General features: G+C 37.3%; 1 protein-coding gene across 2 annotated transcripts in view; it reads right to left on the minus strand.

Moving 5' to 3' along the window:
- Positions 1–4,171: 4,171 nt before the first annotated feature.
- Positions 4,172–13,928, minus strand: part of lingo4b (leucine rich repeat and Ig domain containing 4b) — a 13,012-nt gene continuing 3,255 nt past the window's right edge. The window contains exons 1-3 of one of the 2 annotated variants that reach the window (XM_056233076.1): positions 9,800–10,009; positions 7,989–8,112; positions 4,172–7,258 (exon numbers count right to left, since the gene is read on the minus strand). In XM_056233076.1, the coding sequence (XP_056089051.1) occupies positions 5,432–7,246 (1,815 nt within the window). In that variant the 5' untranslated portion in view covers positions 7,247–7,258; positions 7,989–8,112; positions 9,800–10,009 and the 3' untranslated portion in view covers positions 4,172–5,431. Of the gene's footprint in view, positions 7,259–7,988; positions 8,113–9,799; positions 10,010–13,928 lie in introns of those variants that run through there. The other variant, XM_056233077.1, reaches the window with a different exon arrangement.

A 13,928-nucleotide genomic window follows, 5' to 3' on the forward strand; every position in this document is an offset into this window, starting at 1 on the left:
TTTACTACACTTGGCTAGTTTTTTTTTATACAAGTTAAATCTAAGGTATGTCCCTTAACACCATACAACAATAACAATCATTGACTCAAAAGATCTTTCATGCTTACCATCTGGTGAAAGCTTCCTGGATTCCTTATTGTCTTGGTCAGTGAAGATGTAACAATGCCTACACTGAAAAAAAAATTTCATTGGATTTACTCAATTGAATTATGGACACTGGTTCCACATAATTTGTTTGGGTTCACAGTATCCTACACATTCACATCGTTTCTGTACAATAGTTTTGTGTTAATCACATGTATTTTATTTAAGTAATGTGTACATGCTCTGTTTAAGTTAACCTAACATAATTCAGTCATGTTAGCTGAATATTATTCTTTTACTTTAGATACATGCCTGGATCATGTTAATTCTACACAATCTAATCAAGTTATCTTTACATAATTTAAAAATAAATAAAAACCTCAAAAAAGGCAGACCAAAAAAAAAAATGTGCGGGCATTTTTTTCTTCTTCCTTAGTTCAATAAAAGCCAAATTGACTTTGTGTGCAGCATTTCAACATAAGTCTAAAAATATGTTTTTTCCCAGCATTGACATGACACTACCCAGAAACCCGCATTTGCTAAATATTCAGATTGAGAACACATGGACGCCAAAACGTCTTGTTTTTATCATATAAAAATTATAAAATAAAATGGAATAAGCTGAAACAAACATGTACCTCTCTTGTTTAATGTAGTTTCAGAAATACACTGATGCAATATTTACATGTTGCAACAACTGAATTAGGTTAATTATACATGATGAAATTAAGTGCCAAAATACAACACAATTGTGTTGTATTAGCTCATTTTAATTAAGTAAATGGAACAGCAGTAAAATCATTTTGAGTGAACACCATCTGTTTGATGGTAAATTGAGCCTGAATTGATTTGAACATTTTATTGCAACATGATCATATCACTTTTTGATGACTGTGCTGAATTTCATTTGGAGTTTATGCAATGTAATTATGTTTGCATCTCAAACATAAATGTATTAAGTAGATTGTAAGTGTATTATTTTAGTATTCTCAATAAAGCTGCTTTCCTTTTTTTTCAGTGTATCTTATTGCTATTGAACTTTCTTTGTACAGCTGAAGTAAAACGAAAAATACTTTTCTTTATAAAATAAAAGTTTATTTATACAAAAGAGAAATATACTTGGTTACTTTAGCAAAATAATAAAAGGTTACAGGTTATGATTCTTCAGCTAATCCCTTCCCAGGGCGGTCCTGGAGAATGGATGAACAAAGAGTAACTTACTTCTAAGCAGTTCAATCAAGCAACTTGTTAAAAAATAACAAAAAATGAACACACTTTAACACACTTTTCCTTGAGCTATATATACCCAAAAACCACAGACATTGTTCCTGTTTCGGCTGCTTTGGTTTTTTTTTTTTTTTTTTCTCAGAGGAACTGTTAAAACGCAGTCTTGCTACATTAGTGTTTGTCTTGCAGTTTGCAATCTGGCATAGATGTAGATAAGCACTTCCTGTGTCACTCTGGCATGTGCTTCCTTTGTGCAGGAGGGCTTCTATGTGTGTGTGTGTGTGTGTGTGTGTCTGCAGTGGATTTGGAGGTACATTTAATTCTATATTAAAATATTCCATTACAATATATGTGTAAGAATCTCAGAATCCTGTAAATATATATATATATATATATATATAAAATAATAAGATTTGTAGCAAAGTAGGCCTAGTCATATTCATTAGCAATACCATGGCTCTTCCATATTTCTAAGTGTGGGAACTGTTGTTACAGATGCTTTCAAGATACATATATAACTGTCCGAGTAATCTATTATCTGTTTTTTTCAGTGAACTGTTAAGTTTGCTTTGTCAGTTCTTGACAGAATCAGCGATAAGAATCTGCTCACTCTGCATCTTGCCCATGTTATTGTCCTATTCATCAGGTTCATCAATACTCTTGGAGCTCAGATAAGCCAATGCTCACTGCATCAGTGGCAGAGTGGGCACACAGAAAACACATTTCCATTCTTCCATCCATTGTAGATTATTTGGCACCATGAAATCTGTTACATTTATCACAAGATCAAATTAAGTCTGTGTAAACTGACATCAATTTTAAAGTTCTTGTGCAGTTTTGTATAGTACAGGCTATTGTCTCTTTTATATGTATTTCTTTGGCTCCAGCTAGTGGCCAAAAGGCATAAGCGACATATTTTGGTCAAAACGGTGGCACAAATAAGTCCTCACATCTGTGGGTACAGAACAGGAAGATCTGAACATACTGCTATAGCTCCACATTTATGACTACACACACACACACTTTTATATTTGTGCAGTATGTGTATTATTTTTTATTGTGTATAACAAAAACATGACAAAATTCTTATCTTAATGAAATGATTATTTAACTGTTAGTTTAATTGTAGTTTAATTGCAACACATTTTTGGAGAATAAAAAGCATTTTTATTTGATCAGTACGCCGTAGCCAGACAGACCTATACAACAGATTGAGACAACTAGAGGTAATCCTAAAGGGTTTAAACCACTGGTCATACACGTGATTATCATCTTTTTTTTCTGGGTTATTCTGGGCAACAGCAGAAATTATTTACTCTCACTCTCTCGTTCTCTTTCTCTCTCTCTCAGCAGAATCCAGTTAAAGCTTGAGAACTGTCTGTCCAACAAAACGACAGCCTGACTGAAACACCACCGCGAGTTCCCCGTCTCTTCCTGTACTCTCAGACAATAATCCGTCATCAGTGTAATAAAACATACCTATCACGTATCAATTTTACTTTGTTATTAGACTGAATGAATGGCATAAATTCTGTAAAATCAAACATTAATCGTAGGTAATCAGATGAGAGGCAGCAGGAGACAATTATTTATCCGTTTAACAAACAAGACAGTGACTGATGCAGATAATTATGCAGATTCTTCTCTCTTACATCTCATGTCATTTATCCTCCACAATCAGATGAGCTAAAGAAAAACTGCAGCCACTCAAGGTTATAGGTGCGCCTTGATGAAACAGATGGAGCTTACATCTGGACAATTTTATACTGCATGCACCAGAGTAACAAAGGGATATGATCACAGTATCTAAATTGTTCAGACTTTCAGGACTCAGAAATTAATTTTTACCTAGAAATGTACATGAATTTTTAATGAGGAGGTTTAAAATGGAACCCCGTGGAGTAAAAATAGTGAGACAAAATGGTTTTCTGAACAGGCAGACTTGCATAGTCTTTAATGATCCAATGCAAAATATTATAACTTACAAATGCATTAGCAAAAACATCAAAATGTGGAAATATAACTTATATACATTACATAAATTGCAAAGCATCTTAGGTAAATAACCATGTGTGTGTGCAATCATGACATAGCCATTTGTGCATAGCCATAAGACTCACTGGCATGGCATAACATCACTTGATGATGTTTTTAAAAAAATGAAGAAGCATAAAAGACATTTCTGAATAACCTTGCAAAGTTTTTGTAATCTTACTGCAACCTATAAATATAACATCTGTAATGTACAATATCACACACAATATATAATACAGCAATCCATTTCAATAACTTATCGTCCATTTAAAATTCTTAACTTTTTAAAAATTATTATTAGTTAAATTCATTTATTTCCTGTTGCAATGTTTTAATTTCTACAAACTACAATAGATGTTAATAGGCTGTTAAGACATATATAGATCTATGGGGTTTTTCAGTCTTTTGCATATACTTTTGTGCAACAATATTACAATATCTAAAACTGCATTGTTGTCAAATGCATCATCGCACGGCGTGTTCTGGTTTAATTTGGCAGTGAAATGAATATCTCTAAAGGCTAACTGTGCCTGAGCCCTTACAAAGGAAGAGATTTTATCCATTATACTAAGAGCTGTGAGCCTAAAAAAATGACAAACCAAATCGAGGGCACACCACAATAATATCCAACAGTTGCTTAATTATTTATTAGTCACTATACTATGTGTGTATTTATATATATTCGTAAATAAATGTAGTTATATTTTGTATACTATTTTAAATACAATTTACTATTAATAATAATTAATAGTAAATAAAAGTTATATATATTTTGTATTTATTAAATATTTTATTAATTATTATTATTATTAATAATATTTTATAAAAATGAATTATTACTATCGAACAGTAAGAAAATGTGTTTGTTGTTTATCTTCAGACTTTGGAATTGCTCAAGCCACTATACTACCTTACTTATATTAAATTTGATATAATCTAACTTCTCAGCTAAAATACTATTATAAAGAGAAGTTAAAGCTGCAGTCCGTAGTTTTTCCTCTTTGTCGCCATCTCAGTTCGAAATCTGCAATTGCAGTTATTAGCGGAATTATCAACTTTACGTGGGTTGTGCCTCGGCATGGCACAGCGCGGATGAATCCAATGTTTTGAGGAGAATGTGCAGCTGTCAGTCCCCGCGCCGATTTGGATACTGGCATTCAGAATCACAGATTCTACTTTTTGGAAGTATGACCAACATAAGAATTTTCATCGGAAAATGTCATCTGAACAAGTAAGAAACATCCACTTTTGTTCTGACCAACTAAGGGGAAAAAAGCTTTGCAGTAATTTGCGCTGATTAAATCTAACGATCGCTTATCATATCACGTCAAACCGTGCAAATTATACTTTGTTCTCAAATTGTTAATGTTAACAACGTCAGCATTGCGTGACTACATTTAAAGCCCTTCCGATATGTATCCTTGTTTTCGCATGGGGGCGGTTGCAGTCTCTTTTTTTCTGTAGCCACTCCGAAGTCTTTTGCATTTTACAACGGGTGAATCTCTAGTTGTCACTGGTGATTGTCGTTTGAATCTTTCTGGATCCGCCATCAAATTAATACGTTTAATTATACCAAGTGCAGTGAGAAAAGGCTATAAATCTCCACCTCCAACATCCTCACACGCAATATAGCCTACTAGCCGAGACTCCTTCTTTATGTGTACAGATGTGACGTAATGACGCAAAGACATGCTCGAATCTCCCGCGGAAATCCACCAGTACCACTGGAATTAAAAACATTATTACAAGCTTACCGTTTTGAATCGAGCAAAGGCAAGCAGATAGTTTTGAACACTGGCTGGTTATGTACTTGCTCAAAAATTTATTTTGGATAATTTTTAACCCAAAAAATTACGGACTGGAGCTTTAAACCTACTTACATTAATGTCAATCAGACTTGCACAATATGAATGAAATTATTATAAAGATAAGTTGTTATACCTATTTACATAGTCAATCAGGCTTGCAAAATATGTTATCATAAGGCTTTGTACCTTGCTGTGATGGCAAGTTGCAACTTTAAGAGTTACTACAGTTTTAAAGGCTCAACTAATTGTAACCATGACCAATTATTCTCTATTCCAGCTCAAATAAGCTTCATTGTGAATCTCCCAGTGTCCCCACCATCTCCACCTCCACCCATGGATGATCGTGGCACGAAGTCTATAGTGGCAGTGTGTTTTATCTGTCCTTTGCTCTGACTCCAGAAGAACATAAACACGAAACAGATCGCCACAGAGCTGAGGAAAGAGAGAAATCCCATGGTGGTAGCAATGATGAGGGTTTTAGCATCAAACGGGTAAGGACTTGACACCCGTGTGGAGGAGTTGGTAGAAGGAGGCAATGAAGTTTCCATCCATCCCTCGTCTGAGAAATACGATGCGGTGCGGTTTTGTGGGAGCCCCTCCACTTGCAGACTCATGGAGATGCTGTCGTTCCCCGCTGCATTAGCTGCAGTGCACAGATACGTTCCACTGTCTTGTACTTGGGCATAACGCACTTCTAAACTCCCATTAGCAAGCACTCGTACTCTCCCGACAGAGCTAAGTGCAGTCTGCTGGGCTGACAGCCAGGCAATAGAAGGCGACGGATAGCCCTCGGCTCTGCAGTCAAACCGTATGCTCATGCCTTCCACCACACTCGCATCCTGCAGCTGGCGGTTCACAATCTGCGCCCGTCTGCACGTAAATATAACCGGAAGATCAGCCTCCGAAAAGTCACGAAATGCCTTCTTGTGCTGATTCTGAGCCGAACAGGTGGGTTGGCGGCCATCGAAATCCAGTCTCCGACGTCGTCGCACAACCCAGAGTAGCCTGCAGTCACAAGCCAACGGGTTTCTGTCCAGCCGCAGTGTCTGCAAGTTCCCTACCGAGTGGAAGACACTTTCTTCCAATGTCGTCAGGCGATTCGAGGACACATTGAGCAGACGAAAGTGGACCAGACCCCTGAAGGCAGCTGGCTCAATACGTAACAGGCTCCCACCTACCAGGTGCAACTCTTGCAGCCGCAGAAGCTCCCCCAGCAAGTTGCCTTGTATGGAGGTGATGGGGTTGTAGGACAGGTCGAGGTACCGCAGGTAAGCGAGATGGCGCAGTGGAGCGTAAGGTACAGAGCTAAGGTTACAGTTGCTTAAAACTAAAGTGGTAAGGTTGAGACCAACCAGGCTGTTGCTATTTAACGTCTCGAGAGAAGGCCAGTGGAGGATCTGCAATGTGCGCAGCTGGTGCAGTTGGCGAAAGGCATTGTTGGGCAACACGCTTATGGTCAGCTTGCGCAGGCGCAGCTTGGTCAAGCTCTGAAGTTGCGACAGAGCCTCAGTGGGGATGGAGGTCAGATTGCTGCGGTCCACGTTCAGCTCCTTCAGCGCCTGCAGCCCAACAAAAGCCCGTTGCGAGATAAACACCAGGTCGTTTTCTCCTGCATCGAGCTGCTGTAAGTTAGTCATGTCCTGGAATGTGTAATCCAGGAAAACCAGGATCTCATTCTCACTGATGTCCAGACGTTGAAGGTTGGTGAGGCCGGAGAAGACCCCGACCGGGAGGATCTTCAGGCGGTTGTTCTTTATCCTCAAGTATCGCAGGTTCTTCAGCCCCTGAAATGTTTCCACCTCAATCATGGAGATGATGTTCTCACTCAGGTCTAGGTCCTCAAGCTTTGACAGGCCGGAGAACTGACGCCTAGCCAGCGTTTTCAGTTGGTTTCTTGAAAGGTCTAAGCGTTTGGCATTGCTGAGTAACACCTCAGGCACACCCGTCAGGTGTCTTGAGGAGCAGTTGACCTCCAACGTGTCACGGTAACAAGTGCATTTCTGCGGGCAGGTGAGGTCAGCAGCTGATAGGTTTAGGCACCACAACAGCAGGACTGTCCATGCGCCCCGCTGGCCACACAGATCCATGAACATCTTACCTCCTTCCTGCAAAAAAGAAAATGTACATATAAGTGTGTCCACAATAAGGAAAAATCTTTTTAAAATCATAATGTCAAGTTCTTAGAAATGTAATCGGTGTATTCTTCTTGGTTTCATGGGGTTTTGAAAAGGAAAGGAATACTAGATGGTTACACCAGTCATTAAATTGAAAAAAAAAAAGTAATCATTGATTTGATGTAATCAATTGCTATTTTCAAAAATGTTTTTAAATATATGAATCAAAGTTAAAAACTATCTTCTTAACTGTTAATAAGTATTGAATCAGTTTTGTTAAAATATTTTTTTCTAAGAATGAATAGGAATATATTATTACAAACTATACCAAGGTTTTCTTTGCAAGAATTTCATTCTTTTAATTAGGCTTTTTTTCATTATGACATTATTTTCATCAAGTTTTATTACCCTGACATATCTGACTTTATCTCTCCCCAAAATATCAGGGTTAATTTTAATTCAGGAATTAAAAATATGCTCATCATAGAAGAGAAGTAATTGTATGAATGAGATGCATTTGCATAGTTTATTTTTGAATTTTTTAATAATGTCTTTTATTGACCCAAATGCGTCTTGATCAATCACAACGGAACAGTACTATTGTAAGTACTACTAAGTATTATTCTGCATCTAAAATAAGCATTTTCAAGAGCTGAATTAGAAGACAAACGTTGCTGTTTTACCCATTACTCGTATTTTTTATTTGTCTAGTTATACTTACCAAGGGACTTTTGTAGTGCCAGTTCTCATAACCAGATATTTTCAGGATGGTATCTATGTTGGGCTCAGTGTTCGTTGGAGATGCATTTAGTCACATTTAGACGTTCCGTCACACTTCCAAAAGCCTAAAGCAGAGAGAAGAGAAAAAACAGCAAAATTTATTGAGACTGATTTATGATTATTTGTGCTAACAATCTCTTTAGTCCTCTGCTTTTAGACAGACCGACTGATCCAGACACAAATGAAGTTGTAGAACAGCTTTTCATCCATTTCTGATGAAGGACAACAGTGGAACATTCTAGACATGTTTGGGTACGAGACAGCAAAATGTATGCGTGTCATTTAAATGCACACTCATTAGGTAAATGTAACGATTAGGTGTGGCTTAACACGCACGGCACAATGAGATTCAAGGATATAGTATTTAATAAACTCAACAATCACTACAGGAAAGCCACAGGCGATATAACAAGTCTAACCACACTTAAACATAAACGTAAACGAGACCGAACACTGAACAGAAAGAACTGTGCATAGAAACTAATAAGAAAACTAACTAGGGAACACAGGCAAAACGGTAACAAATAACTGACTGAACATGAAACTAAACAGAACTAAACATAAAAATAAAAATGATGAGACAGGTGACAGCTGCACGGTAACATGCTTATTTCGCTCCAGCCCTCTGCATTTACATCTCTAGATGGTCTGATGTGAGAGGACAGGTGTGTGCAGGGCACTTTCACTATTGTCAAGCTTCATGTCACAGGGTGCAGGTGCAGAGACCTAGACACAAATTAGGAATTACCCACTCAGCATGGACAGACGTTGACTCTGCTTCAGTTTAATGGACAGAGCTGAGCCAAACGACATCAGAGGCCAGAGAAAAACACTGGACTGCACAATAATATATGAATTCAACATGCAGTCTAAATCAAGAGTAATTCATAATCTGAACATACATACACTGAATTAAGGTAAAACTGCACTGTAAAAAATTAAAAGGAAACAAAATATTATAGCAATGTGGTTTTTGAGAGAACCTTACACACCTAGGATGTTTAGCTTTGTACTGAAAAAGGAAATCAAGGCAATGTGATGGATTGAGATGTCTGAGAATGAGATTTGTTCTTTCAATAAGTGTAATTATCCTCAGTAATTTAGCCTATTTGGATTTTTCTGTTCACTGAACGTTAAATGTCTCCTGTCAAATGTCAATAAGCAGCACAAGAATTTTTTATTTATCTTTATCATGCACAGTTTTTATTTATGAATCACCTCTAAAGGGAAAGATAGCTTGCGAGTCTTTGCCTCAGAAAACATTTTGCATCATAAATTTATCATATACAACCTCAATACTTCACACATAAACCTCAGTAAAGGTGACAATTAACAAACAACTTAAAGGGATAGTTCACCCAAAAATGAAAATGTTGTCATCATTTACTCTCCCTCAAGTTGTTCTAAAACCTGTATGAGCTTCTTTCTTCTGTTGAACACAAAAGAAAATGTGGGTAACCAAACAGCTGCTGGTTCCCATTGACTTCCATAGTATGAAAAAAAATATATACTATGGAAGTCAATGGGGACCAGAAACTGCTTGGTTCTTCAAAATATATTCTTTTGTGTTTAACAGAAGAAAGAAACTCTTTAGCAGACCTGTTTTTAAATACATAAAAAGTCTATAAAAAATAAACTAAATTGGAATTAAAATGCTTAATATATCATAGTTCTACACAGTATTTGCACAAATTTCTGGTACAGTAGTACTTTGCATACGAAGAACTGAATGAAATGGGTACAAACTCCTACCTTGTCGTGACAAAGTCCTACCAGCCTTGCATTACACCTCTCCCACTGCTTGCTTGCTTAATATAGCCTACTCACATGGGTCTGGACTTCTCTTGTTCTCCTGTTTACACACAAAGCTTCTATTTTGAACCTGGTCCTGCTAAAAACCACTGAAAATGAGGTTGACTTGTTTCCCTGAGTACTCCAGTTCAGTGTCGTCCCCAGTCTCCACACAAAGGCCTTATACTGGCCAACTAAGCTGACTCATAATGCCGTATCTAGCCAAAGGAGGGAGAGAGAATCACTATTGGCTTGGCAGTTTTGACACCATATTGGTTTTCCACACAGCAGAGAGCCTGGCTTACACAAATTAAGGGTGTGAATCCCTCTCTGTCGTCTTGTGAAAGACACAGTGCAGCAGGTGTACGAGATCTGAACATGGAGGTGACAAAACTCTTGCTCTGTGTCTTGCTGCTTGCCTATATGAAATTTTCACACTGTCTGACAACTAAGCTCATCTTGATTGCTAATAAGAGCAAGAAAACTTAGAATAAGTGATTTTGATCTCATGATTTTAATGCTGAAACATCTCGATAGCTGGCTTTGAGATTGCGTAAAATATCCATATTTTAATATATATATATATATATATATATATATATTGTGTGTTTATTTTGCTTTATTCTTACTGTATATTAATATATAAAATAAATTAATATACATTTATAGAAAATATAAATATTTTATATTCTTATTTATTTCAAACCATGGACACAAAATATGTTTATATTCTTTTCATTAACGTTGTTAAAAATTAAAACTGCCAAATTTGTGGCCCAAACCCATTAAGATGCCTCATAGGAAAACTTTTGCATAATCACCTACAGGACCGTCTACATTCCAGCTTTGGCAATGCTCTTATCTAACAATCAACACTCTGCCAAACATCGAGTGTGCCCTTGTCGATCTGATGCAATGTCATCACAGTTAGCCAGCCCTCACTAAGCTGAACACATAATGTGTTGTTTTTCTCATTTCAGGCCTGACTTTCATACTTTCACATCAACAATCAAAACTCATCAGGGTCAGACAGGCTTCATTAGGTTTCAATAACTGACATGGACGTCTGCCAGATACTAAAAAGGGGGGGCAAAAGCTTTCCACTGCTGCTGTAGCTGTTCCCCTGACTCCATTAGTAAACACAACACTTAAAGCCTCTGCAGGCGGACTCCAATTTGCACTTCACTGGCTCTAGGCATGCAGAAGGGCTTATAACAGTAAGAAAATAAGTATTATTGAGCTTTAACTGTGTATTTTACTGTGAGAGGTCAAGGGAGGGACGCACAGAGCAAAAGGATGAGGGAATCCAGGCATTTTGAAATGAAAATTAACTTTTAACATTACAGGATATTCACAAAATGTCAGCCAAAACCACGAGATATTTGATATAAAACCATCCTTTATTTTACCTTACAACGGTGTCTAAAATTTCAGGACCTCTTCAGTGACAATATCAGAGGTCTCCAACCTGCATTTTGGGCATGACCTCCATAACCTCCGAGTGCAGCCAGGGAATGTGGTTCACCTGCCTCTTGGAGCCCGTGCTATTCTCGTCCCAGCCGGGGGGAAACTACCCGGAGCCACTCTCCAATCTCCAATTAGAATTCCTCACATAAATTCTTCACAGCAACAATTGCAACAAAGTGAGAAAGAGGCTGTTTATGGCCCCTGGCCTTCCACCCCCGCCACAGAATAAAGCCATGGGAATGAACGCAAGTATTCAAAGCTTTCAGAAACAGGTGTTGTTTAGCTATGGGATATGATGACAGATCTTCAGGACATGGAGGATCTGTTCCCTTTCGAGCTTGCCCGGGGAATGGAAAAATAAATATTACAGAGAAGGTGAGGTTCACACTTGGATGCACAAACCACAGATGCTTCCTCAAAGTGTTTGCATTTCAAGCCCACAGTGAATTTACAAGATGCTTCTGCTCATCCTTCTGTAATCCACCTTTCCTGAAAGCCATAAGGACAGAGTTTAAAAAACATATCCGTTGTGTGTTTGCATGTATAGCATATAAAACAAGCATTTATAGTCTCAGCCTCTGTTGAAGTGTGACTGGTTTTGCTGCTTTATTGGTGGTTGTTTGCCAATGTCTTGTGTTTGTGTACAACGGCATTAACACCTTATCAGATTATAGTTTCCCTGGGAACAGCAAACCACCATGCACACTACTAATTTAATTATTAAACTATTGATTGAATTATGGTTAATGACTTTTATAGATAATGTGCCTGCTCATTTCCCCTATTTTTACATTTAGATTGCCTTTGCCATCATCTAATGCTCACTTAAAGTTCAACTTTAAAAACATCTAATAACACTGTTTAATACATTAAATAACACTGTTTGAAATTAAAAAGTGAAAAGTAAAATGAAAATATCAGATTTTCATATGTACACATTATAATTTTGTGATGCCTAAATTCACTTGTAGCATTTAAAATGTTTAGTATTAAATATCAAATTGTGTTTTGATATTGTAACATTTATCTTTTATCAGCCATAACATGAAAATGATTATCTCAGTGCATCCCTTGAAATGATTATTTTTGAATTTAAGCATTTGTATTGTTATTGTGTATTTTTATGCATATGTCTTGTTATTGTAATATAATCATTATTTAGTTTTGTGCCAGAAATCACTCTATAGACAAATAATTGCTATTGGTATTTAGCACAGAAAACAATATCTAATATGTTGTGTATATTTTACTTGGTCAAACAAATATGAATGTTCATGATTTCACTGTTTTTCATGATTATGTGGAACAGCTGAGAGGTCACGCTGGAATCACAACCGTCTGAAGGACAGATTATGATAATTCAGCTTTGTGCTGGTCACTTCAGTCAGTGCGTGTACATTGTGTAACCCAAAGACAATCAACTGTGATGCAAAATAATGTATCTATGGAAAAATGAACATGAGATCATCATCTCGCATGTTACTGCTTGCCAGAAGGCAACACACATACTGTATGTGCATGAGTGTTTTAAAATGACTTTAACAGTAACTTTTCAAGGACACACAAACGAGGTCACCTCAGGCTAAACTGAATGCATTAATGTAACTAGGTCACTGCATATGTGCATTGCACAAGTTAATTGTTCATTTTAAGCAAGTTTTTAATAGACAATAGATTACAAACATATGCATTTCATTTTATACTGTATATATAAACCTGTGAAACATGCAGTGCCAAAAGCATCTGGAATTCAGTAGACAGACATGCTGGTGGGATGAAGATAATATGTTTCTGAAGGCCCGGATTCAGATTTCATTCCATTGATGCAACGTGTCTTGAAGCAGAGAGTATAAATCAAGTCTGAGTCCATTGATTTTTTGTGTGATTGTGGAGAGTTCACACATATGGATGTGGTTTAAGCTCATATGTCATCTGTGAAAAGCACAGAATCTGCTTCGCCCATGTATGTATTAGACATCCATAGATTTTAATCCATCAATTGGCATTGAAACCCAGTAGTGCTGACAGATTGCCTAGTCCAGGGTCACAGATTCAGCTCTTAAATGAAACATTCTTTACAAAAAACAAAAAACAAAACAGCACGGCTATTGCTTAGTTAAAAGATGGGTCTGGTCTGTTGGGAAATTTCACCAGTGAGATCTCTTCATCTGGCTGTGTGCTGTAATACAGGACACCCATTAGCAGGGTCATATGGTGGCCTGGATAGTTTACTGTCTAAGCGGTCCTAAATGGGTCCGTTTTAGGGGAGCAGGATTACACAAAGAACCAGGATGATGCTCACAATGTGAGGCGGACTTATCAGGGCCACAAATCTCAAATTTAGTTCAAAGGTAAATGCTGTGCATTATTAAAAAGACAAAACTGGTCAAAACAGGGCATCTGCACCTGTTCAATGATATTAAACCCTGCTACAAAATGACTTCATAGCGGCAGACCTCCTAAATCACATACCGATACATATGAGGGCATGATGAGAATGTCGAGTGACCAAGCAAAACAAACCAGTGATCAAGTAAGTGCTTTTACCGCTCCGCCCCATCAACTGGTGATAAATCAGCCCCTGCTGTGCATTACAACTCTTCTGATTAAAGTGCTCGTCTGG

Source organism: Rhinichthys klamathensis, unplaced genomic scaffold, assembly GCF_029890125.1.
Source record: "Rhinichthys klamathensis goyatoka isolate OS25496 unplaced genomic scaffold, OSU_Roscu_1.1 h1tg000359l_1, whole genome shotgun sequence".
Taxonomy (NCBI): Eukaryota; Metazoa; Chordata; class Actinopteri; order Cypriniformes; family Leuciscidae; genus Rhinichthys; species Rhinichthys klamathensis.